Source organism: Sebastes fasciatus, chromosome 11, assembly GCF_043250625.1.
Source record: "Sebastes fasciatus isolate fSebFas1 chromosome 11, fSebFas1.pri, whole genome shotgun sequence".
NCBI classification, from domain to species: Eukaryota; Metazoa; Chordata; class Actinopteri; order Perciformes; family Sebastidae; genus Sebastes; species Sebastes fasciatus.
This window is the reverse complement of record NC_133805.1, coordinates 21,346,542-21,373,572: the sequence shown is the minus strand read 5'-3', so window position 1 is coordinate 21,373,572 and position 27,031 is coordinate 21,346,542. Positions and strand designations below refer to the sequence as shown.

Below are 27,031 nucleotides of genomic sequence, written 5' to 3'. Positions count from 1 at the left end.
CAACAGATTTTTTATTTTGCTTCAGAACCATTGCTTATTGTTACTCTATCTGGATGTTTGAGCGTCACTGTGCGGAATGATACACGTGCAGTGTTTGACACGAGAAGGCTGTTTTCATCTGCTGAAAGGTAAAGGCTTCTCTGTGCTCACCTTAAAGGGTACATATCATGCTCGTTTTCAGTTTCATACTTGTATTTTGGGGTTTCTACTAGAACATTTGTACATGCTTTAATGTTCAAAAAACACATTATTTTCCTCATATTGTCTGTCTGAATATACTGATATCAATATTCACCCTCTGTCTGAAAAGGCTCCGTTTTAGCGCCTGTCTCTTTAAGACCCCCTCCTGAAAAAGCCCAATCTGCTCTGATTGGCTTGCAAGAAAAATATGGTGCACCTTTGCAAAGGTAGTTCTCAAGCTGTGGGCGATATATTCGAATAAGCCTGCATGTGACATAGGAAGGGGAGCCAAATCTGAATGGCTTGTTGAATCACATGTTTTTATATGTCACCTTTTAATCTGAGTTTAAGATGCGTGTGCACCAGCAACTACTTGACATCACGACTAGTTTGGAGGCCAATCATGATCTAATATGCAACGAGTGTAATGTGGAAACTTGAAAGCTCCAGTATTACCTAAGAAGGGAGTTTTCAATCAAGTACATTTCTGTGTAGTAGCTAACCTTTTGAACTATAGTCTACACTTTGCATATTCATATATCCTAAAAGGAATAGATGTACATTTAAGAATTTTTAAAAAAAAAGGTATTTTAACTTTTCTTGTGGGAAAACTATTGAGAAAAAAATATTTTAAATAATGTCATAAATCATGTTTTTAATGAATACAATTTATTTTTATAATGGGTCCCTGAAATAGGCTATGTATCTTGCAGGCAGACATTTTTACTGTTATGTGTTGGAGGCCTTCTTTTGACTGAAGTTCATACATACAGACAGAAGGGGGCAGTGTAGCAGCAGCCATAGTACACAGAGTGTCTTGTTTTCAGGCAAAGAGACCATTATTAGGTGATATGAAAGTGAATGATTAAACACTACGACTGCATCCGTATCTGTTTCTGTATTCCCACTGCTATCATAATCTAGGAATCTTTTGTATTTGCTGCGTCACATACATACATTCACAATCCCAGCGTAGTTCATAGTAGATCAAACAGGGGAGAGAGGTTTCCCTAGAGCGGAGGAAATCAATCCTAATCGCCATTCATTGAAGGAAAGGGGCTAAACAGAACCCAGAGTAGTGCTAGCAGTGACAATCAAGTGATAACTGTTCCCCCGTACTGCCCTTTTCTCCATTCAGCTTTCACACCTCACCCAGACCCCCATAGGGAATGAATGGCAAATCAAGCCTCAAAGCCACAACTCTGTTCAGCCTCCTGTGAGTGTGAACATAATGAAGGCCTTTAATTATGCCACTAATTATACAGGCAGCCGACAACTGAACCAAACTCATTTCTATTCCCTGATCTCAACGATGCGTAATGCAAGCGTAAATCGGGGCTTTGCCAGGCCAGGTATCAATAGCTGCTAATGAAAACGCAAGCAGTTTGCATGTGACCTGAAACAGTGAGTCTTGTGAGTGAAGCCGCAAGCAAGTCGGTTTGTATCTGCGAGGGTTGGGGTTTGTTAGCATTTTATTAAATCTCCTCCTTTCGAATACCTTATTGAATTTATTTAGGTTTAGTTTATTTTAAGCAACAGAAGGTACAAAAGATTTCATATTTAAGAACTAAAACTACAAGAGGGATATTAAAAAAACACTCAATACATTGTAATACTTAAGTTTTGCCACATGAACGTGTTGTACATTAAAAGAAGTAAAAGATAATAGACTCCCAAGACAGCTGTTTCGTTTTTGATAGCAGTGGAAAGTAACTATGTACAGTTAAGAACTGTACTTAAACATGCAGTCACTAATATATCGGCTACTTGTTGACAGAAAAAACATGCCAAGAACATACCAATGTTATATCATAATCTTTTGAGATGATATGGTGAATGTGTTAGCAAATAGTTGCCTATTTACACATCCAGCAAACTCGGAGCGACATTAGCTTTCATTTGGAGTTATGTTTCTGTCCACCAGACAAATGTAAGTCCAATATTCACTCTCACTTTTAGCTCTGCTGCGCTCTCTACCAGCTCCTGAGGGAAATATCTGGCTCTTTAGCGGCTAAATGCTCCACCATGTCCACCAGGTAGCCGCCAACAACGCTGCTGAAGGCCGTGAGAGTGAATCAAAACAGTAAAATATTGTACTTTTAACTCATTTAACAAACTCTTTTGACAGCTTTAGTTAATAGTTACATGCAGATTAAGACTTTAGATGCAAAATATGTGATTAACACATAAAATATGGTACATTGTTCTAGATTGTAGGGATGTCACGATACCAGATATTTAGTAGTCGATACCGATATCAGGGAAATTCCACGATCCTCGACACCCAATTCGATACCACGGTAAAAAACAAAAGTAAAACAATAAATCCCATGTACACTTCATCATACACTACAGGACATTTTCTATCGTCCCTGGGACGGCGGGACAACGTTAATCTCGAACCCTGATCCCCGGTACCTGTGGTACTGTAGAAAAACGAGTATCGTCACGTTTTCAGAATTTTGGCATCTACTTGGTACTGAAGCATCGGCTCACTGACATCCCTGGTATATAGTATATAATATTTTTCCAAAACTTGAAAACCGGATAATCCAGATACTGTACAATCATGCCAAAAACTAAAGGGTCGAATGAATCCTTTTCTGTTTGCCTTCAGAAAACCCAGACTAGATGATAGATGTCCTATGTTAAGTACATTTAAGTCCTGTAAGAACTGTAAATGGGAGGTAAAACCTGACTCACTCTGGTAAAACATGGCTCGAGTCTGAGTCTGATGCCTGCTCTGTCGTTACACAACGTTGGATTACCAGGAAGCACATCCTTAATTAATTTCCTTTAAAAAAACATGAAATTGTGTCAGTATGACAATATCAACTGCATGTTGTCTTGTGAAGACTTAGTGGAGCCCACTTTGGATGAAACGCTTCATATTGCACATACTATTAGGGTGATCAGGTGCTGCGTTGCCCCTTTGACCATAAAAAGTATTTGGGCTGGGCTTACTCATTGATCTGTTGTGCTATCCCGCAGCTCCAAAAAGTCCTGCAGAGAGTGATGGTCTCTCAACAGTTCCTGCCTGCATGACAGTTTCTGTCTGACGCATCTTGCAGCTTAAAGAGTAAAGAGACATTTTTCCAGGGTCAAAACTCTTACCTGCAATTCTGGAGGCCCTCCTTCATCTCTGATCAGAAGTAGGTAGCTCTGTCCGTCCACCACTATTTCTTTCTTGAACCGTCCACCTGAGGAAGAGACATTTATTCATTATTTACCATTATTATGATACCAGTGTTTAATTAATAAGCTGTATGCCTCACTGTGTGGAAGTGACTTGGATCATTCTTTTAACATCAGGCTTGACTTAAACATTGCTTTCCTAACTTTAAAAAAAATATATATAACAAATAAATACATAGATACAAATTTACTGAATTGGTATTTATTATTAAAATAATAAATCGTGCACCAGCAACTTGGTAAAAAAATCTGCAAAATTAACAGGAATAACAATTCAAGTGTCCAGATCCAAACAGCCGACAATCTAGGTGATAGGCGATATGGAGAAAATCAAATATCACAATATGTTTTACCAAATAACATTGATATTGGTGACGATATTGTAGGGTTTACTATTGGTGCTTTCACTAAATATTTACACAATGAGATTTTTGATAAATAATCATCGGTAATGTGGATAAATGAGTAAAAGCAAATAATAGAACAGCTAGTAAGTTCAGAAAATCACAAAACTTTACTGTAATGCAGCCCTTAAAATCAGGAAAAGACAACACTTATGCCATATTACAATATTACAATATCCAAAATCTAAGATTTTATCTATTCTCATAGCACAATACGGATATAATATTGATATATTGCCCAACCCTACATGTTTGTTGTTAGCTCCCTCAGCTATGCGGTCTATCGGCGTGCTGCTGCTGACCCATGACGTAGTGTGTGCATGTGTAATCAGATGTAAACATAGAATTGAATTGAATAGAACGGCCCCATTGTTACTGATACCCGATCCAGCTATTTGAGTCCGTATTGGCCCGATATCCAATATCAGTATCGGATCGATGCATCCCTAGTCCCAAGGTCATTCTTATAACGTGTTATGCCTGGTCTAGTGCAGGTACAAGATGATACTGGAAACTTGTGTGAGGTTGTAATAACTGACCACTAGGGGTTCCCCAAGGAGAAAAATACTGCAGACACATTTCACACTCATTAATTATAAAAACAATGAGGATGTTCTGGATACCAAATTTAATATCAAAACACAGCTTGACACGGCTCATAAAAGTTTGGTGAGCTGTGCATGAGTCTAAATGCAGTTCTCAATTTAGACCCCCTGAATGTGTTGCCGTTAGGATCGTGTGCCGACAGGAAACCAGGTCTCTCTGGAGCCAATTATGTGGGCGAGAAATTGCCATTTAGCGTGTCTAATGCACAGCTGCTGAGGGAAACAGGTTCAGTGGCCCTGTCGCTGCAGTGCCACAAGTCCCGGAAAGGCCCAACTTTCACTTCACAAACATTATCAGACAGCACATTCAGTTCATCACTTTAGTGCGTGAGCTACAGAGGTTTAGATTGGGTTTCACAGAATTAACATAACTCATTACACTCTGCAATAAAATGATAAGACAAGGAGAGTTATTTTAGCAAAGCGTATAAAAGAGAAAGAAAAAGGAAGTGATGGGAGATAAAATCAGAGGCAGAAACATTGTGAACTGACGTGCCTCGGGTCACACCGTGTCCACAGGAGAGTAGCGAGGAGCTAACACTTAGCCCCCGTTCAGCCTTGACTTTCTCTCTCCTTTTTCTCCATTCCTCCTCTAATAGAAATGCATATTTCCTTGCCGCTAGCGAAGCCGACTGCAGATAAAGAAGAGATCAACGGGAGAACTACGCAGTAAATTAGATTTTGCATATCATTTGAATGCTTTGCGATCCTGCAGAGATTAAAAACATTCAAATGAGAAAGTTGTGAGGCTAGAGATGTCCCTGGGAGGGAAAACAGTGCCTTATGAATACGAAAATATGCTGAGAGCAATTTGACAAAATTGAATAACGCAAAAATTTGAAAAGTTCGAGGAATGATCATGAAGTATATCAAACAAATGGTGCCGAAGACGGCAGATGTGCGACACCGAATAAAAGTACACCTGTTACACTTATCTTATTACTTTCTAGGAGTTTCATAAGCAGACAAGATATCTATATGATTAGATAATAAAGTGTCGGAGATCAAGAGATACAGATATTACATCACAGAGGAGCTGTAAGGGCCATACAGTAGCCGTGCCCTGTCATTTTTTTAATAGGTGGACAGTATTCCTGTCTCAGCAAGCAATACATATCCACTCGAGCCACTACTTCTACCCTGTTAAATCCACTTTAGCCAGCTTGGCAAATAGGGGATTCTCCCAGCCTTTAGCACAGGCTCTGAAGCACTGCTGGATGCTGGTTGTGTAACAGAGAGACATTCACGTACCACCAGCCAGCTTTTTTTTTTTTAACTCAAGTCACAGAGCTTTGGAGATTCAGACAAAGGACTGAGAAACTATGTGTCTGTGTGTCTCTGTGTCTCTGAATCCTGTTTAAAAAGGGAAAAAAAGATGAGGAGGATCTCATTACAGTGAGAAAGACTGGATCAGAAACGATACAGCAAACCAAAAAATGTATCAGAATACGGAGCTTGGCAGCACGTACATGCATACGCCAGAACTGATTATGGAAAAGTCTCTCTGAAATCTGTAATGAAAGCATGCGGCTCTGGCGAAAATACATCGGCGTGGAATTTGAAGTAAACATTTCAGTTACATAATCATCCAGGATGCTGTTGTCTTTATTTAGAGCTGAGCCAATACAATGCATCCAAAGAAAAAAAAAACTGTGAATATTAATAAATGAGGCAGACAACCTCTTTTATAACACTTTTCAACAAAGCAATAATGAATTATTTGAATGCGTTGCTCAACCTTACATAAAAAGAGGCGACTAATAACCTTGCAGACAGCCTACAGAGAGGCGGTAAGTTGGTAGGCACGGTTAACACGCAGTGAGCATACTCTGCTTACACGGAGGCTTAGACCTTGACACAGAGCCACAATCCAACGGAGCTCCATCCGGTGTTGCCATGGCAACACACCCCGGTACCTTTTTTCAGATATCATAGCAAAAGCCCAGGAACAAAACACTGAAGAAACAGCCATCGCTGAACCTTCCTCTGCTGGGCGATGCTTCTGCAATGTAAATACCCCCAATCTGGAGTACAGCCAGTGTTAAAGCACATAAAAGAGAGCCAGAGCAGCTGCTAATTACGACACAGGTATGTTGTATCACAGCAACTCGCAGCAATGCAAAAGGACACACGGACATATCTGAGCCGACATGTTTCCTTGATTACAGCAACAACGCGTTCTGCCTTTTTCTAGCATTTCCACCATTGATTTCTCAAGGACTAATTAAGCTATGAGGATTTTTCTCCCTTGGTGCAGCAAAATGCCAGAAACTAATTATGCGCTTCATGTCTCATCCTCACTATAATTACACTAAAATGAAACACTGCAAACCCCTCAAAGATAATCAGTTAACTCTGGGTTCACCAACATCTTTGTGGATTTCTGAGAGGAGGACTTACCTCTCAGGCCAGAAGGGGGCATTCTCATTATGATTCTGCTGATAAATTGAATGAATATTTGATTTTTATAAATCTCAGAGAGAATTAAAAAGGCAAGGGGTCCCTTTCTGGAAATAGAGATTCCTAAACATGGTGAACTGGCTCATTCTCCATCAGGACATCGAGGAAGTAAACACTTTATGATTGTTCTAAAAACTTTAATTTACAGTCTCCGAGAAATGATGGGTTTACCTTCAAGTTTTAACAATGAGTAATTTTCACAGCCCTAATTTACTGGAAATGTTATGCTCAGTCATTATCTCGACATTTTTTAGTGGAGGAGGAAAAAGAAAATGTATACAAATTAACCCAGCCAATTATCAATTTTGACATCCGGAAGTTTGATGTAATCCAACTAGGGATGGTCATTTTGAAAAATGTTCTTAACCGATAACCGACCCTCTTTAACCGATTATTAACCGTTAACCGACAATTGTGCCTCGCGCCAGCTGCAGTGCATGAGCACAACAGACAACTGAGAACCCAGTTCACCCGTCCGGGATCGTCAACTTAGCAGCCACGCTGCTGCGCGTAGTGTCGCGGACATCCAGCCACTTTCCCAGTGGCTCCGCCTCTTAAGGTGTTAAGGTGGACCAGCTTTTCTCCTTAAAGTGACGTGCCGCTCAGCTTTTTAATTAATTATAAATATTTCTTTTAACCGTTTTAACCGATCGGTTAAAATGCTTAATGTCGGTTAACGGTTAAACGGTTAATTATGAACATCCCTAAATCCAACATTTTAATACAAACTAATTAGAAAAGTACTCTCACAAGGCACCATGCTTCATTTAAATATCCTAATATGGTTATCCATCTGTACAGTGTAGCAATCAGTGCCAACATGCTTGACTTTGTTCTTGTGAAAAACAACAACAACAAATTTACCAGCCGGCAAGTTTCTGTATAATGTCACTAATCAAACAGATTGTCACCAATCTAATAACAAGGCTTCTCTTTAATTATGAAAGGCTGACGATATGGAAAGAAAAGGCTTTCTCTCATCAGCAGCCACTGTTTTGTACGACTATTTGTGAGGTAAATTAGGCCATAAAGTACACAGTAAACATTCATCTGAATCTTTGATTTTCTGACACATTTATAATCACCTCCTGACCTGCACCTCCACCAGCAGACTCTTACCTTCAGGAGACTCCTCCTGCACATATGTGCCTGTCAAGTACCGGTGGACCAAAGCAGACTTCCCGCTGGACAGATTTCCCACAATGCCCTGCAAGGCCAAGAGCAAAATACAGTGATTATCCCTGACAGGCATAACATGACAGGTACAAACCAGAAGCATATGTAGACTTGAAGGACCATAATGGTGACCTGACAAAAAAGTCTCAGCACAAGGTCGTCTCACTTCATGTTTCCGAAGCGTTCAACCTTGCTCAGCGACTCTTATCCGCTGAGCAAGGCCATGAAATGTGGTTAGAAGCTTGGGGAATACAAAAGCTTAGTGGACCTTGTGTGTGAGAACTTTTTTTTGTCAAGCTGCTGTTTTCCAAGGTCAAGAAGAACCCTTCGAGCTCAGTCAAGACAGTGGTTTTGCAGGTTTTCTTTTTACATTATCAGAAATTATACAATTTTCCCATGGACTGTGTGAAAAGAATAACAGAAATGTGGTAGTTTCTTTCATTCAAAAGGTTGCTGTTTGGCTGAAAAGTATAAAATCTTAGTTGTATTATTCTCCTTGAATGCATCACCCGGGAAAAGTTTAAAAAGCAGTAACCCCCAAGTTGCAAACATGTGCAAAAACTCTCGCGGGACCAGCTGCCCGAAGACTAGGGATGTCACGATTTTGGACAGATAAAACACAGTTTGTAGGTTGCAGAAGATTTTAGAGACCGCAGCAACCAAAGTAAACAGTGCTCATCGAACTGTTTGGCGATTTTAGCCTTTTGTCGTTTAACAGCTTGTTCCCCAATTGACCAATAGAATCAACTGGTGAAATAAGTTATTGTTATTACATATTAAATAAATTATTTAAATTTGTCCATATGGCCTTAGTGTGGTACATTCCAAAAAAAAAAATCACACTTGATAGCCTCTCTTTCTAAAGAAGAATTTGGAAGTGTAAATTACAGTTCGCTGGGCATAAAACCAATGATGTGTTGATCTTTACTAATTAAGACTCTAATCGTGACTTTAAAATTGCAAGTCAAATCAGGTCGTGGATTTGGAGAATCGTGACACCCCTACCGACGACCTATCCTAACCATAACCATTCAAGGTCAATGCCTTACCTTAACCATCAACCAACCCATTACCATTGGAGCCCAACTGGTAAATCAAAGGCTTAATATTGGTTTAAAATAATTATATTGGCGCACATGTAAGAGTCTAAGTAAAGAGAAATTGTATCAGCCTCAATAATGTAGTACTGGTTGGGCTGTAATTACCATACAACATAAAATAGATAAACTCAATTTTCACTGTGATGAATGGCTTCTCTAGAAGTAGATTTGAATTCCATACTGGCATGAACTGAAACAAACCCCTGCCTGGAAGGTAGAAAAATCAAAAAATAAATAAATGATTGTATGGTTAGAAAACGGTGGGAAGTAATGGAAAGTACATCTGGTTTGTAGTTAAGGAACAAAACCCTAAAAACCACCATTTTGGTTCTTTAAGCGGGCCGTGTGAGGTTGAAACATCACGAGGAAAGTCCTTTAACATACATCGGTGTGGTTGCAATCTTTCCCCCGCTTCCTCTCCCTGGTGTCTAGACCAGACCTAGCTACAGCGCCTTCAGGGCGATGCATGGCAGAGGGTGGGCTGATGATGCCAGCATGTCTGGGAAGAACAAAGACTGCAACATGCCTCATCTCCTCCTTCTCCTCCTCCTCCTCCTCCTTCTCCTCCTCTACCCACCATCGCCCTCTTCTTCTTTAGATCATTAGTGGGTGTTACAGTCAGGTATGGTTCTAATTATAGAGAAGTTTGAGGTACAAGAGAAAAGGCCTTTCCCAGCCTACCCTCTCTATAATTGAAGTATATATATATATACCATGTGGTACCCCAGCAGAATAAACTATGTATAAGCTTTAAGTTAGCAAAAGCTGTATGCTGTGTGCAGTGAAAGCAGTGAGTCAACACTTTGAATGCACCACAGAAACCATTGTTCCTGCTGTTTTAACTGGTTGGCTTTGTGACCTGCTGGTATACAGCCTTCATGAAATCAAACAGCTGTGTCAGCATTTATCGTTTACTCTTCTTTGTAGATTTTCTGGATTTGATCTGGGAATATTAAAGAGTGAGGGTTTTTTAATGATGAAAAGATGACAATAAAATAAGGTTTGACCACAGTTTGATTGCCATTATAAAACTACAATACTGGGGTACAGCTCACTGGTGTAGCAGCTGTTTTGGAGGTTTTCTCACCCTACCATCATTTCAACTAATCTGCATAACGTTTTGACCCCACTTCCTGTCATTATTACAGTGCCATAAAAAGAAAGAACAGTTTATGCCATCATATTAAAGAGTTTTAAAAGACGTAAGACTTCTTTTCAGTATGACCTTGTCGCTGAACGGATATCCTTTGAAAGTTTTGAAAAGAATGATAGCTATTTTGAGACACTTCATTCAGTCTTTTCCAGGTCCATTTAACAAACCCAAGTGTGGAGGCCCGCCAATTAACACCTTAGAAAAACATAAAAGGAAACATTTAAAGTGTTTGAAGCCAAAAAAGCAAGTTTGTCTTTGAGCTCATGTGGATTCCCCCCCCCCTTTTCATTCCATTGAAGTTTTCTCCTTTTGCGAAAGGCACAGAAATATTATATCAACTGTCAGAATGGTGGAGTGCCATTTCTAAAAAGGGCTGCTAGTCTTTATGGGTGGAAGGCATTAAATCATGTGAGGATGTTAGTTGTGCTTTTGGCAGTGGCTGTGTGTGTGTGTGTGCTTCACTGGCGGGTGGGATCAGACCCAGGATGTGTCACCAGTCTAGCCCAAAACTGTCACTCATTTCGCGTCCTGCTGCAAGCCACCCTGCATCTCCATGCCAACGCATCTCATTAAAAATCACCCAGTACGTGCCAGGGAAAGTCCAGCCAATTTCTCAACTATTCCCTCTCATGTAAAATGCAAAACCAGTATTACATGGGCAGAAAACATGCTTTCCCATTGACATTTAAATCGATCAGTAAGATGAAACCTCGGAGGGGGAATACACATAGGGAATGTATATATAAAAAAAAAGATACTCACCACTTTCAGCTCTGGCACCGACCGACTCAATGTCCATTCCTGGCTGTTGACGAAAGAGTCTGAAAGGAAAAAAGACAAAAAAAGAAATTAAATCAAGCAGCATTAAAAGGTTATCCATCTGTTTGAACCCATTTGAACCCAGCTACAGATTATATGGCATTAACAGTATTTTCCATGGGATGATGGTAAAGTGACTTTACAGCTACACTTTATAGATATCTGTAGTGTGTGCAACATGTTTTATGATTGATTTAGCTGTCATATAGATATGAAAAAGCCTATCTATAGTCTGGTCAGGTATTTAGAACACTTTGACGTACTGGGGGATTGATTTTTGTGTCTATGTTCAGTGTCATTTCACCTAGTTTTTTCCGTCACCTTTTATTTCCTACACATAAAAACTCCACAGTTAAGCTGCGGGATTGTGTCAAACTTTTATGGAGTTCACTGTTGATTTACAGAGCCATGCCGTACCAAGCTTACTGCTTGTGTTACCGCACATCACAGCGTGCAGCGCCCAAAGTTGGGCTTTATCGACGCAGCGAAAAGCCGGAAATAATGGGTTCCAGAGCGCAGTGGTGCCGTTGACACGTTGTGTCAAGTGCCTTCAGTGACTGAGAGATGGAGGGAGAAATGGAGGTTTTTAAGAGAAAGAAATAGTCACGCAGGGGCAAAAAATTAATGAATGAATATAAACTGATGAATATTAGTTCACGCCAGAGATTCACGCAAATTCACACCAGAGGGGCGAATTATTGCGTTTTCTAAGTAGGCCTATGTAATGGCAATTTTCATATCTGCAGTTTAACACTGTACCTTTAGATAATCTCAGGGCCTCACATGTTCAACTTCGTCACCATAGGATAGTGACCTGACATTTTAGTTCTCTGTAACTACAAACAACAGATTGCTGAAATACTTGTTATGTCTTGTGATGCTTTGTTGTCTGCTGTGTGCTGACGCATTGATACACTTTCTATCCTTCTCTTCTTTTCTTCTTTGCACTTATCTTCATGTGTCCTCAACACCTGCTGATCAATTTCTATCGGGCAACCATTGAGAGCCTCCTGACCTACTGCTGCACTGTGTGGTTTGCTAGCTGCACAGTGGAGAACAGGAGGGACCTGCAGCAGGTGGTGAGGATGGCGGAAAAAGTGATTGGGACCACATTACCCCCCCTCAGTGACCTATACGCTGGTCGGCTCTGTAAGAAAGCCAGCTGTATCTCCAAAGACCCCACCCACCCTGGACATGTACTGTTTGCTCCCCTTCCCTCCGGAAGGAGATACAGGACAATTAAAACACACACCAACAGACTACGAAACAGCTTTTACCCACAGGCTGTCAAGTGTGTAGAACCCCCCCCAAAGGCTGAGGACACTAGCTGCTGAACCATAATTTGCACTTTATGATGATGATCCACTTATTTATAGTTCTGTGACTGAATGTTTTAATGTTTGTTTTTCACTGCAAAGAGCTGCTAAACTGTTTTTCGTTGTTTTCAATGACAATGACAATAAAGTATCTATCTATCTATTATGCTTTAAATGTATAAATACTGACTACTCTTTGTATTCGGGGCTCACTTGCCACAGTCCACAACAGGTGGCTGTGCTCGTGAGTCCATCTGCAGATGTTTTAGTTATTAATGTATCCCTTTTTATTAAATTCACTGAAAGACAAGTTGTTACGTTGGTTTGTGTCTTGTTTTAACAGAAACTGCCACCACAGCCTATTTAACATAAAAATGCTGTTGCAGTGTACTTATTATTTTTATTTTTATTCTTTAAAAGAAAGAAACAAAAGCTCTGAAAACGAAACTCAAATTTGTATGGGGAAGGACGCCCAGAGCCCATGCTTTGGTTTAAAAAAAAAATCCTGACTTTTGAGGTCTCAAGGTTGGCAGACATGACAATGACTAATCGAGAAAGTAATCAGCAGATTAATCGAGAACAAAACTAATCGCTGGTTGCAGAAACAACCAGTCAGTAAATATTTCTCTGACTAATTTGCATATATCCAGTTTTGTTTATGTATTTACAACTTATAAAATCACACAGGAAGGAATTGTGAAACTAGTACAATGTATGCAAGCTATTTCAATATAAGGTTCCAACATAGTGCAATCTCTGAACAGGATTTAGCTAATCCATTTCAAAAAGACAGCCATTACCAGGCTTGATTCAACTTGCTTGGTTTTCCAGTGTCATATGGAGACTTCGACCGGATAATCGCACTTGCAGTGGGAAAGAGCACTATGAAGAACAATACAAACCCTCAGAACTAAAAGCACAAAATGATATCTCCACAAGCGGTGCCTGTTTCCCACAGAGATGGAGTACACAACCATGTGTCATAACAACCATTAGAACAAAGACCACCTTCCTGTTTTGGATCATGGCTTTCTCACCGTCTGAACCCCCCCCCCCCCTCCCACATCCCCAAGAGGAAGATGAAGATACCATCTCTAATATGGAAGCGTAGACTGCCTGTCTCCAGACAACAAGGTGTGTAATACCGGTTGGAACCCCCCACACTCCCTTCCCATGTCTAATCCATAACAATTAAAGTGCTCACACACTAAACAGGGAGCCATCATTACAATAAGCCTGTTTGTTTCAGCGATGATGGTTTCCCTTTGCGCCCGAGGCAATGCTAATATGAAAAGAATGACAGCATAAACAGAAAGGTAACCACTGCCACTCTCCAAAATGTATGCTAAAAGCCCACATGACTCATAGCTGAGCAGACCAGCCAAAAATTCCTTTACCTACTACAATTAGAGTAAAACAGCCCCCTCTACAATGTTTACTTATTTCTGCCCTCCATTTACAAAGAGCCCCGTGCTGCTCTGGGTGTCTCACTTGTTGTGGGAGAGGAGAAAAGTTCATCCCTAACAGAAGCGAGCATTGTGTGGAGCAGAGTAGTCTTTAAACAGCACGCCTCATGTTAAGCCCTCTCTGTGTGGGTTTGACATGTCTGAACATGAGCGAAGACACCCATCTGATTCAGTTTCAGGTCACAGCTCTCTGAGACCATATCAGATAAGATTGCTGCCTTATTTTCTTGGATTTCCTGTCATTTTGTAAGGACCTATTATTTCCAGATACATTCCCTGCACTTTATATGATGATTTGTATTTATATTATTCTATTGTTCACATAACAGAGGGTTGATAAAAGTTAACGGTCACAAAAACAAGCGATTAGACAAACACATTGAAAGGTTCCAGTCTTTAGCACTTAACGCAGTAACGCAACATTAAACGTGCTAAATATGGAATTGTTCTATTATTGAAATGTTATTGGCTCTCAACATGGCGACAGCGAGACGCGACTCACAGCTAACGGTGCTAATAGCGCAAACATTGGGGAAAGTGTTGACAGAGCTAACAGTGTTAACCTGAGGGGGAACCGGAGGGTAGGTGCTATGCTTCCGCGCCGCCGCCAGCTGTAACTGGCGTATGAGAGCAGCGGCCGTGAGCTAGCGGGTGGGGCACGATCACATGCACTAAAAGGCACGCACGGGCGGCCCGGCTATGTCAAGAAAGCACATAGAAGCTCGGATTACAACACACACAGAGGGAGAGCGACTTCATTCTCTGCTCAGGTAGACATTACTCCTATATATCTTTACATAACAAATAGTTGTTAGCTGCTATATTAATGCTCTGAATATCAAATGTAGCACCTTTAACAAATAATCAATGAACAGAGTATGGCTGTGTAATTGATCGAATTTCAATTTCAATCATAATTTTGGCTTCCAATTATTATGAAAACAAGATAATCACCATAAAACGATCATTGTGCCGCATTCCGTTTTGCAATAACGCTCTCATTTTGTCTTGTGGTATAAATCCAGCGCACCCCTTTCTTTTACCACGGTGTGCTTTCGCAGGTCAGGGACGGCCGCTCAGTGTGGGAGGATCCCCTTGTGGGAACTTTTCCTGGCGCTGGCCTTCGTATTTCCTAACTTTTTTTGGTGTCATCACCATTCATATCTAAATTATCGAATTACATTCATCATATACGTACAGGTAAATTATGAACTCTGCGTTTAACCCATCCTAAGCATTTAGGATGCTGTAAAGCACACTTCGACATGCAGACAGTAAGAGCTGGGGATTTAACCACTAACCTTGTGCTTAAAGGACGACCCACTCAGCCCACTGAGCTACACCCGCCCCACAACTAATGTGTTTATGATTAAATTGTTTACTAAAGCACAAACTTGTTAACTTGAGCACAAAGTTCTTCATATATCTATCCTCTTATTTTTGCTCTCAAAGAGCACCAGATTGATGAATTTTACTTTAAAATGTAGGCTACAAAATCTTCTTTCTAAACACATCTTTCTAAAAGTCAACGAGTAGGCTTATCGTGTGAAATAATCGTGATCTCAATATTGACCAAAATAATTGTGATTAGGATTTTTGCCATAATCGAGCAGCCCTAGAACAGAGAGTACAATTCTGAAAAGATAAATAAATCAATAAACAGAAAAAAGCCACCACATGCTCAGATGTTTTTCTCACATTTGCACAGTCCACATAATCAAACTTTCAAAAGAGGGACACATTCAAATAAAGGCCAATCCATAGATAATCATGCAGGGAAATTAGGTGTCATCAAAGGCCAACACAGAAATTGAGTTGCTGGCCGCTGACAAGCGTTGCATTTCTGGAGCAGCACACTCCCTTATTATTGACCCTAACAACACCACTTTCAAGGACATAAAAACATTGATGAGAAGACAGGAAGAGGAAATGAGGAGCTTTTACACAAAATTATTCAGCACCTAACACCTGTGCATCAAAAATCTTTTAAAGAAATCATCCGATACATTTCCTCCCACGAGCACACCCATTACAAACTGTAACACAGAGAAAATACCCAACTGTTTCCATCCGTGGAGCAGATACAGTACAACCGGTTTGGTCCCATGCTAAAAAAAAAAGCCCTAATTGAATCCATGTGCGCTGTATTACGTCATTCTTTAAAAATGAGCATCCCTACATTACCGTGTCCCAGAATGCCTATGGAAACAGAGAGCCCCTACGTTTTGTGATGCTTAGAGAGGACACCGGTGTCTTTGTCTCTGCGAGGGGGGAAACTGCGTTGCCAGCTTGTTTGTTAGGTTTTTCACTTCACTGCTCATGTCTACTCAGATAAAAATGACCATTCTGTGTGAGGGTAGCGAAGCACAATCACCCCACCCCCCCACTTATTCCATTTCACGAGAAAAGAAAACGCAATGCGAGCAAAAAACGTGTGCGTACGGTTGTCTGAGTGTGTGTGCATGTGCATGCATGCGGGCATTTCTACGTGCAGTGAATCTGAAGTGGTTTTTGGAATGAGAGAGGACAGCCTTGAGGTTGAAACTTCCACTATGACTGACTTTCCAAACATGCTTTCCCACCATCATAAATTACAGAGTGAGAATTTAGCTAGCAATTAGTATTTCTACTTCCCTTATATGCCAACCTCATGACCAAACAAACATTCCCAATCTACTACTACTAGACTACTTTTATCATGCCTGTCTTGACAAAATGGTCCTGTATCATCTAGGGGTATAAGAAAATATCAATACACATGAGTATCGCCTATGTGTTGTGATACTGTATCGATTTTCCAAAACACTGCATCAATTTTTAATTAACCACTTAAAAATCTGATGGCCCGCCATCGGGCTGTTTGATCTTTCGGAGGTTGTAGTGGGCTCAGTTTTAAAGGTAGTGGGACGTAAAGTCAAGATACTGGCCTCATATTAAACTACAAAACCTACACAATCCAGTGTTTCACCCATATCATACGAAGGAGGCTAAATAACGCTCCAAAGGAAAAACTGGCATGGCCATTTTCAAAGGGGTCCCTTGACCTCTGACCTCGAGATATGTGAATGAAAAGTTCTATGGGTACCCACGAGTCTCCCCTTTACAGACATGCCCACTTTATGATAATCTCATGCAGTTTTGGGCAAAAACCATGCAGTTTTTTGCATGCAGTATAAATGTGTTATTTTTGCTTTTTCTAAAAATGGTGTGTAGCTGGTGTGTTCTTTATATTATGACAGCTTTCTTGAAATTAGATTTTAATAAATCGCAATATATCACCTTGCTTACAGTATCACGAAATATCGCAATATATTGAATTGTTTCCCAAGTATCATTATATGTACTGTATCGCCAGATTCTTGCCATCTTCTATAGTGTGCCGCTCTCCAGAGCCATTAACACAGCCAACTGCCCAGTCAGAGCTCTTATCTTTGTCGTTCTTCTGAGCTCCCAAACACCAAGCTCTTTACTTTAACAAAAGGAGGTAAGTGACAAACACAATCAGCAGAGAACAAGGTAGACATCTTTACGCCATGTCAGTCTAATATGGTCTGGATGGCCTGCCCTACTTAAAGCTCTTAAAGACTTGTGTTGTCTGCAGACAGGAATTGATCACCTCGCTGCAAATAAATTGGACACCCTTGTTCAAACAGGATTCTCACTTAACAGGAGATTTGCAAATTGGGGTTTAGAGACATCTTGCAGTACAATGCCCGGGTTGACTGACTCAATTTGTAGAGTTAAGAGGATGTGTCAGATTTATCTTTTCTGCCACCCAAAACAGTGCATGTGAGACTGATGGAAACAATCAACCGTGAACTAAAAGAGGAAAAAGGCACACAAGGTGGAGGAAGGAAATTGCAGACCCAAACAAACAAACAGTTTGTAGACTTGCTGGTGATAAGCTCTCCAGAACAGCAGGATGCTGCTCACCTATTCAACCGCAATACCAAAGAACAAAATGTACCCTAGCTGAGATTTGCAGTGGCAGATGCTCAAATATTCAGTTATTAACAGATTTCCCTCTGCTCGTGATTTTCAATATCTCCATATTTCCTGCGCAGCAGGTGAGAGGGCATCATCACAGTGTTACTGTATGTCCCAATTTCCTTTAAAGTGTCTATTTGTCTTGAACATAATTACCTGCTGGGAGTCTGGCTCACCCACCCCTGCTGCTATGAATGAAATAAGGAAATGCATCTTTTAAATCATTTTTCAATCTGCAGATTTATGAGCAGGCAGACTAATTCCAACTGCAAGGTAAAGTTGATACAGGAAATACTGTTGGCAGGAATTCACAGGAAGTGAATGAGACGTAGCAAGGGAAACGAAGAAGAGGGAATTCCATCCTCATGAATAAATTTCATGTGAGATTCAAGATAAAGGAGGATGGATATACACACATGGGGGATTTTCTTCAAATTGTCAATAGGTAATGGCAAGTCAGAATAAATATGCATCAGTACACTTTATACTGAGACTTATTACACGGGTCTATCTACAGTCCCATTCCCAGTATTTCAACCTTCAATAGATAAGTGCATTGCTGACCACCTATGCTGCATGGCCAGCCACCCCTCCTCCATCCCAAAGACCCCCAGAGAGCCCCCATCCCAGCACATGCTTCACTGATCACTCATGCCTCCACCAGCTCAACAGAGTGGCTTTGTTCATCCAACAGGTGGGGGTGGGGACGCAGTTTGCACACCTCAAGCCCATCACCTTGTCTCTCCCTTCCCCCAAACCTCACAATATTTAGAAGATGTCATCAGGAAACACTTTAACTGAGTGTGTGCGTTTTGTTTCGTGAGGCTGGGCTTCAGCCTCCTGGATTTCCTCGGGGAGCAAACACTTAGGGCAGGTAGCAACAGGCAGCAAGGCCCGCCCAGAGCATTGAACACCTAACTCTACTCAGACTGATCGGCACACCTACATTCCTAATGCCTGACCTGACCGACTCCACCGTGGAATAAATGGGGAAATACCAGTTGACACTCCACCACAGGAATAGGTATCCTTGGTAACATGTCATGTGAGAAAACAAATACAACGTGAGATCAACAAGGTTGACCTCGGCACCCGTTACGAGTGTCATGCTAGCACGAGAATGAAATGTCTGCTTTGCTGGTTCAAAGGTTGGCTTAATGAGAGTAAATACGGGAAATGTGCAACCTGACATTAGTAGAAGTCATTAAGCTGTCACGGACGACTAATTAGGACTTCATGCGAAGGTGTGAAATTGGATCTTGACGCACAAGACGTAGCAAATCACAGCTATTAATTCAGATAGTTACAAATATTTGCCTCTCTCTGCCTGGTCTTCCAGGCAACTGGACAAACACACTCCACTTTCAGAGTTAACCTTTAAACACAGTGCTCAAGTCGTCTTCTTTTCTCCCCATCATTATGGCATGTAAGCCCTCTTAATTTAGCCCTGCTAGGCTGCCAAACGAATCCCCATTATAGCCACTAACTGCTTTAAAGCTACTGCTTTAAGCTGGGTCTCGGTGCGGCCAACAGACAGCATTATCATACTCCCATGTCCTGTGTCTGGGTGACACGGAGACAGCACTGGAGCTGTGTTGCACCATAGTTGCACCACTGTAAAACAAGCCATTATAATGTGTTCTTATCAGTCACTGGAGTTTACTTCACTTACCTACTCATTTACTGAACTTCACAAAATCTTATGTAAGGCAAATTAATTGCTGTGTAAGTGCCTACACATAGGCGGTTCACTCATGAAAAACACTGGAGAAATGAAGTACCCAAAATAGAAATTCCAAAAGGACTCTCTGGAACCAGACGTTTTTTGAATGCCATCCAAACTCACAATTCCCCATGTGTTTTTCATTTGCCTGTCCTTCTAAAAAAAAAGTGCACTTCCTTCTTTTGAGCTGAACTTTCTGTGCAGTGAAGGAGGGGGCTGCAAATGGAGAACTGTGCGGAGGAATAAATTCAGCAATCTTGCAGGTCTTACCTTGACCTTTGTGGGAGTCAATGCCTGCCAGAGTCTCTATGGCGACTGGCTGTGACTTATTATTCCCGGCCAGGGGGTGTTGGCCAGTTTCTTTGCTCTGGGGCTGCTGGCTTTCACAATTGCCACTGCACGGCTGCTCTTTCCTCCTGAAACGGTTGGCTATGAGCTGCCATATGCTTGGTTCTTCCTGAACTGGTTTGGAAGACAGTTTTGCTGGACAGAGGGGTACCTCCATTACCTTGACCTTCCCCATGCTGCGGTACTGAAAGTACTGCATTCCCCCATCCTCAACCTGCTCACTGGAAGTCGGCAGTGTTCTTCCTGTGAGGTACGAGAAAGGCCGTGGAGGCATTGTTGTCTCCTCAGCCGTACTATTAGTCCGAGAGCAATCCTTTAATTCCGTTTCAGACGCTAAAGTAACTTTGTCCCGGGGCCGGCTCCTCCTGATTCGCAGGCTGAGGCTCCGTCTTAAGGAGCTCAGTGTACTTCTTGGAGCATCAGATTTACTGGATTTGGGAGAAGATTTTGCATCTTTGTCACTTTCCTTCTCCTTGCTCTTATCTTGCGGTACTTTGCCAAAAAGCTTCCAACGGAAGCCCCCTTTGAGAAAGCCTGCTCCATCGCTGCCTGTGTGGCTGTAGCTCCTCTGGCTGTTTATCTCATCATCAGAGCCCCTCTTTCTTAGCTCCAGTACTGTCATACTAACAGGCCTGGGCTTCCAGTTCCTCTGGCGGACCCTGGGGGCCACCTCTGCGGGGACCAAAGGTCGCAGAGCCACAACTGGATTGAGGCCATCTACAGCCCTCAACTCAGCCTTCCTGCTCCAGTTCTGCTGGTTGTTTTCTATACTGCCTGCCCTCTTGAAGGGGTCCTGGATGCGGGGCTCCACCAGGACTGGGCCTGGGCCTGCCAGCATGCACACACTCCTGGGCCTCCGCAGCCGCCTTTCTTGTTCAGGTTGAGAATCTGTTTGCTGCTTGAGTGAGTCGCCATACATGCTCACCGTCCTCCTACCCAGCGGGGCATCATCCTGACGCCACCTTCGCAACACGGCCCGAGGCAGAGAGCTATGTCCCGCAACGGCGCCATGTTCCCCGAAGACAAGGCCTTTAGCACGGACTGTGACGGATCGTAATGTCGAGCTTTGAATGTGTTGCTCCTGGGTGTCTGTCTGAGCGTCTGTCGCTGCCACGTCTCTGCCTCGCTGAGAGGAGTTACCTGAGTTCTTGGAGGCTTGTTTCAAAAACCTGTCAGTCTTCATTTTTCCCTCCACCTCCTCCAACTCCTCCTCGTTCTCCTCCACAACTATGTCCTCTCTTTGCCTCCCAACTCTACCTGTGCAGCTCAGGGAGGGCCACCTGTCAAGCTCCTGCCGTGCCCTGCCCAGCCTGGGGCTGTTCTCCATTGGCACCACACTAATTATCTCTCCTCCTGGCTGGTAATTCTCAACCAGGTTGTCGGTAACCTGGCCCATCCCCAGCTCTGACACCGGCGCATCTCCCTGCGTTTCGTTCAGGGTTACAGAGATGTGGTAAACAGTTTTCCCCTGCTGTTGTTGGCCAATAGCTGTACTCCTTGGGGTCGCATCCACGGTCCCACTGCTAAGGAATAGCATGGCACTTCACTCAAACTGATTCACACATGTATCCTCATTCACAAGCGTGTAGCACAAGCCAATGTTCACGTTCTGCTTGTTGAAATTCAGCTCATGAAGTCCTTCATTTGAAGACTAAATTCCTATGCCAGGCATAATCCCTTCACCTTTGACATGGAAAAAAAACTTCAAACAAGTTAGAGCAAAGCCTCGCTGCCACCTGCATCCTCTGGCTCCTTTACTCACACAGACTCACACAGGCATTTAGATTGTAGCTGCGCTCTCCCCACACTTTGTTCTACCTGTCTTGGACAGGCAGATGAACAAAAGAAGAAAAAAAAAAGGTAATCCACTGCTTTTTTTTGCAACAAAGTCGAATCTGTGATAGCTGCAAAAGTTGCAACTTTTAAAAAACATTAATCACCCTTCCTCTTTGGCAAGTTACGAACTGTGAGCAATCCTTGTTGTTGGCCGTGCAGACAAACCCCTTAATCTCTGAGCTCTTGCCATGCAGAGCATGAGGGAGTGTGTCTCTGTTTGAACTTTCAGCTGCCTTCCAACCCCCGGGACACATGGAAAACAAGGAATGGATCCCACAGGCATTTAAACACGCCCTCCTGATTTCTCCGGAGCTGCTTGTAGCCCCCGAAGACATAAACAGACAAAAGTGAACATGAGATTGAGAGAAGACTGAGCTGATTACACACTGCTGTAATCAACAAAGACTAACAGCCATGAATGGACACTTTGTGTCTTCTGACCGATGGCAAAACACAAAAAGGGGATATTTTCCCATGTGGAAGAACAGAGAATAGAGTTCACCAAGTTCTTTGTTACTTTATCCACATTTTAGTGGCCACCACGTTGCAACAAATTAAAGGGTCTGGCATAGCATAGGTTGTACACAAATTGGTCATATCTTCGATGGGAAAAAAGTTACACAACATAAAAAAATGCCTGCCACTCACTACAGGACCTAAACCTGTTAGTAACATTAAGCATCCACACTACAACTACACACCACGCTTCCAGCAGCTCCCACTACACAGCCCACACACAGGAGGAGAGCTTAAGCTTAATGGACCAAACAGCCTTTACATTTTTCCTGTTCCATTTCCTCTTTTTCACTGTTGTGGTGCTCTATGATGCTGTCAAATACAGGAACATGTACTATATATATAAAGAGCATCATGTGAATCAAACCAGATTTTACCTGCTCAACTTTGCAGCACTGTAGTTACAGTGCGGTTTGGGCTGGAACACTGCCCCTTTGTGGTCAAACAGAGAAAACTACTGGTAGGAAACAGAAAATGGGGAATTTCCCCCCCTGAGGTTGCATTGACATCAATTTTGTAAACACAAACATTGGTATAATTTGCTTGAAAGAATGTTTTTATGACACAACATCAGAGCAATACTCTAGATTTGGATATTATATTGAAACCTCTCATTACAACATTTCCTATATTGCACACCAACCTTGACACAGGTGCATGATCATTTAGCATTACTGCTTATGAGGCATTTTGGGAGAGCAAAATGGCAACACTGACTGCCCATTCTCAGAGTGCGTCACTGTGGGAAATCAAGTCGACCCTGACTGCGTCACTATGGGGAATCCAATCCAGTATAACCATGAAACTGGAAATTGCAGTCCAGGCGTCACGGCAGCTTTGTGCCAAAAGTGGATTCTTACCAACACTTAATTTAAAAAAATATTGTTTTGATAAAAACACCCTTGAATAGCTGAATAGCTGATCATTTCTTCAGGTTGAAGGAAAAACATGCTCCTAAATGACATTACTTTAAGCTTGTCTGAATCAAGGCCTTTGTCATTTCATACCATTTACAGTATGTGCGAGTACTGACATTGGTATGTAACATCGAGGAGTTTCATGGTGCATTTTTTTCCCTTTGTGTTCTTATCAGCAGATGGAGTGGTGTTAGAATGAATACAATTGAAAATATTTCAGGTATTGCTCCAGGAAAGCCAGTGCTTTACTTTTTACCACGTACTGTAACCACACAGGGAAAGCTTGATGTTTCTTATGAGAGAGAGTATTACAAGTAAAATGTCAAGATGCCTTTGACAGTGAAGTTAGGTCTCGTGTAAAGCACTCAAAGCTCACTGTGGCGGCCTTTACCTGTGTCTTGGAAGTAAAGGTTTGGAATGATATGAGGCTCATCGGCGAGCAAACAGTCCTTTTCGCTCCATTGGATCTGGTGGTGTCGAGTTCGTCTGCGACCCCCGAAGCACAGCAACATAGTCTACCTCAAAGGGACTTCTCCGTGACTCACAATATCACCATTCAAAACGAAAACATCCCCAGGAGCCTGAAATATCATGTCTCAGTTCAAATTGTTCTTTCAAATGTTCTTCTCCTCATGGGTTTTTCTTTTGCTTCTGTCAGGCACGGCTGTGAAAATCTCCTTGCAGCTCAATTCTCAGCTCCTGCATGTTCAAGGCCCTCTCTCGCTTTTGTCCAGCGTGGCTACAAAGAAAATAAATAAATCTCTCTTTTGTCAGTTGCATCATGCTGTGGCGGTGATGATGTGCCCTCCATGCAGACCAGATAATATGGTTACCAGCAGAAGCCCGACCGGGTAGCGGACAGTCTGAGGAAGTGGCCCGTAGAGGCCATGTGTCACGGTTTTCTTGGAGCCGTTTCCTCCTGGTAATTCGTAATGCAGGTGTTGGCTCACAGGGTCCTACATAAGAAACACTGATAGGATTAAAGGTAATCCACTATCCTGTTGTCTCTGTTGCAGGCCGGTCCAGAGGAAACCTGCGCTGTGGTAAATCATGAGATTTGGAAGTGCTGACTTGGTAACAGAGCTTCTCTTGTGTGCCCCCTCTCTCCTCCTCTGTCCCACAGCTAAATGTTTCTCCCTCTTGTAACCGTATCTCGATGGCAGCTGGGAGGGTTTTTCAGAAAAACTGGATTAGCATGTTTGGAGGTTCCTGAATTACCTCCGCCTCCGTATCTGTGTGTACACATCAGCCTGACTGTGAGCAGATGTCACACTGTGTGTGTTGGCCATTTATCTATTTATCCGTGTGTCACCGTTTCAAACATGAGCGTACTACTGTTGTTGTTTTGACAACATGGCTCTGACCTGACTTTGTCCTTTACTTCCCGAAGGCTACATTCAAAATCATTATCAACACAGAAGGTTTTCTACGTTACAGAGTGAGCTGACGATAACATTACGTTAACTATGAGGAGTCAAAACTCCGCAAATCATTTTACTTATGTTAACCTTAACTTATTTACTTTATTTATTTACTCATTTCCTATAGGTAATAAGGCTGCAATGAGATCTCTCCATCACATGTTGTCCATGGCAACATGCTGCTCCTCTCCCCATGACAAGAGCATCTTGTCCAGCAGCTCCTCCAACTTTAGGACATGCAGCTGGCAGGGCCGGTTCTAGCTTTTTGGGGGCCCATCTGCAAAATCTTAGTTTTTTGACCAAATGCTACTTTTTACAAATAGAAAATATTATAATTTCACTTAGCTGCATTGTTAACATCAAAATCAAAACAAACATGCAATTTATAAATTAAAAAAAACAACAATAAAATACATTTTTTAAATGAAAAAGGTTTTGGATCAATTATAATTTTATGAACAAAAATGAACCACTTCTGATGTTTGATTTATGTTCAAGGTCATCTTGAATGATTAACTGATGATAATGTAGAAAAACAAAGATTTTAAATTCGGGACGGTCCACATTCATTTCGGGACGGCTTAGGTTGTGTTTCGGGACGGTTCCGGGAGGATTGTGAAAAGTTAGTTGAGAGCCCTAATACCGAAATGGATTTTGTTGAATATCCCAAAATCCCTTTCTACTTTTCCAGCATTTTAGAAATACAACATTACATTGTAAATGCACCGTACATACACATAGTGTAACTAAAGTAAATCAGAATATAAGAGGGGACATTTTTGTTATCTAACGGGGAAGAACAACCTCATTTAATTCAGAACAGGTATCCTTATAGTTTTATTGGAAAAAAAACTCATTGCAGTCCCTAATTAAATGAATTCAATAAGGGCTTATGTTAATCAGCAGTATTTGCATTTTCAGTAGAGATAATTTGACACAATATACTTATCACTTCACTAAGCTACTGCATACTGATTTGGAGATTGCATTTTAAAGTATTTTCAAAAGCAAAAACATTCCCGCAAGAAGAAAATACTTGTCAAAGTTTGAATTAACTTTTTTGAAATTAGACGAGCTCAGTCGGATGTCTCCATGCTGCTACTGTAAGCCTGCAGATAGTAAGTGGCTGAATTGAGGAAAGGTTTTCACAGTCTCATCAATTACCTTCAGGGCTTAAGCAATTTCAGGGGGTGTGATACCTCCTGAATACCTATTAGCAGGAAGCACAGGACAGATACGTTTGAACAGCAGACATGACAGACGGGCGGCACTGGTGTGTTTATATAAGGACACAGACACTACGTGCGACAAGCGCTGGTGTTGTCTAGCATATTGCATGATGCATCCAAGCCACACGAGTAAAGCTTACTAACCCCCCGTCAGTACTGGAACATGAGTCAGTGCGAGGAAGACAGCTATGCACATTTGTACACTCTTTCAAGAAGACAGTTTGCTTCCTCTGGCAAACAGGGTAACAGGCACAGTCGATGAAGGCGGCGACCTTACTTAGGATGATCAGCATAATGCTGGTAGGTAGTTGTAGTCGAACGCCGCCTCATTTTTTTTTGTCGATAAGGTGTTGCTGACCTCATTCACACATACACAACAGCAGCACGACTCGCACCTGACGATCATCCAGTATTCAGCGTTATCTACTTTCTGAGAGCACAAACATACGTGTCATCTGCATTATTCAGAGGTGTTCGGTAAGAGCTTTGCATGACAAATCAGTGCCAAAGCTCGCTCACAGTGACTCACAAGGTTTAACGAGAACTTTTCTTTTTTCAGGTATTGATGTCACACTTTCAAATATAGATAAATGTGAACATGTGATTGTAAACGCATTGCAATGAGAGCAGGGGAGATTATTCATGGTTATCAGAAAAAGTCCTTGATTGATCAGACATCTGACCTCGGTGGACGGAGTCAGCAACAGTGATTGGCGTCATCGCGGAGCAGACTCATGAGCTCTGAATTGTTAATCAACCTTGTATTAGATTCTGCCTGAGGCTTCAATCATACCCAATGACTCCTGATACCATCTTTTGGATTTTCAATTTCAGCTGGTTGCGAGCACAACATGCAAGTAGCTGTGCTCCTTTTGGGCAAAAGACGGAAAATGTTGAGACCTAGTTCAAGTAAGTTCATCCCTACTAGAAATACAACGTCAATATCATGTTCATTTTACACCCCAAAGGCTAAAGAATTGTAAGTTTTAACTACCACCAGAGCACCCTGATAACTGCAATTCAGTATTTATATGATATGCTGAAATGTTTTAAAGATGCTGAATTATTGTTTGTTAGAAGTTGCTTTGTTTTGAATTATTAAGATGAACGTGACAAGACTGGGTGTTGAAGTATCCTAGAGGGCCGCTCATTAAAGCATTTGAAAAAAGAGGGCTTTAAC

At 41.8% G+C, this 27,031-nt stretch overlaps 1 protein-coding gene across 2 annotated transcripts in view; it reads right to left on the bottom strand.

The window, feature by feature from the left end:
• agap3 (ArfGAP with GTPase domain, ankyrin repeat and PH domain 3) overlaps nt 1-27,031 on the bottom strand; it is a 148,672-nt gene that overhangs the window by 71,797 nt on the left and 49,844 nt on the right. Inside the window, exons 1-4 of one of the 2 annotated variants that reach the window (XM_074651567.1) lie at nt 19,855-21,960; nt 11,036-11,094; nt 7,964-8,051; nt 3,295-3,380 (exon numbers count right to left, since the gene is read on the bottom strand). In XM_074651567.1, coding sequence (XP_074507668.1) covers nt 3,295-3,380; nt 7,964-8,051; nt 11,036-11,094; nt 19,855-21,469 — 1,848 coding nt within the window. In that variant the 5' untranslated portion in view covers nt 21,470-21,960. Of the gene's footprint in view, nt 1-3,294; nt 3,381-7,963; nt 8,052-11,035; nt 11,095-19,854; nt 21,961-27,031 lie in introns of those variants that run through there. The other variant, XM_074651568.1, reaches the window with a different exon arrangement.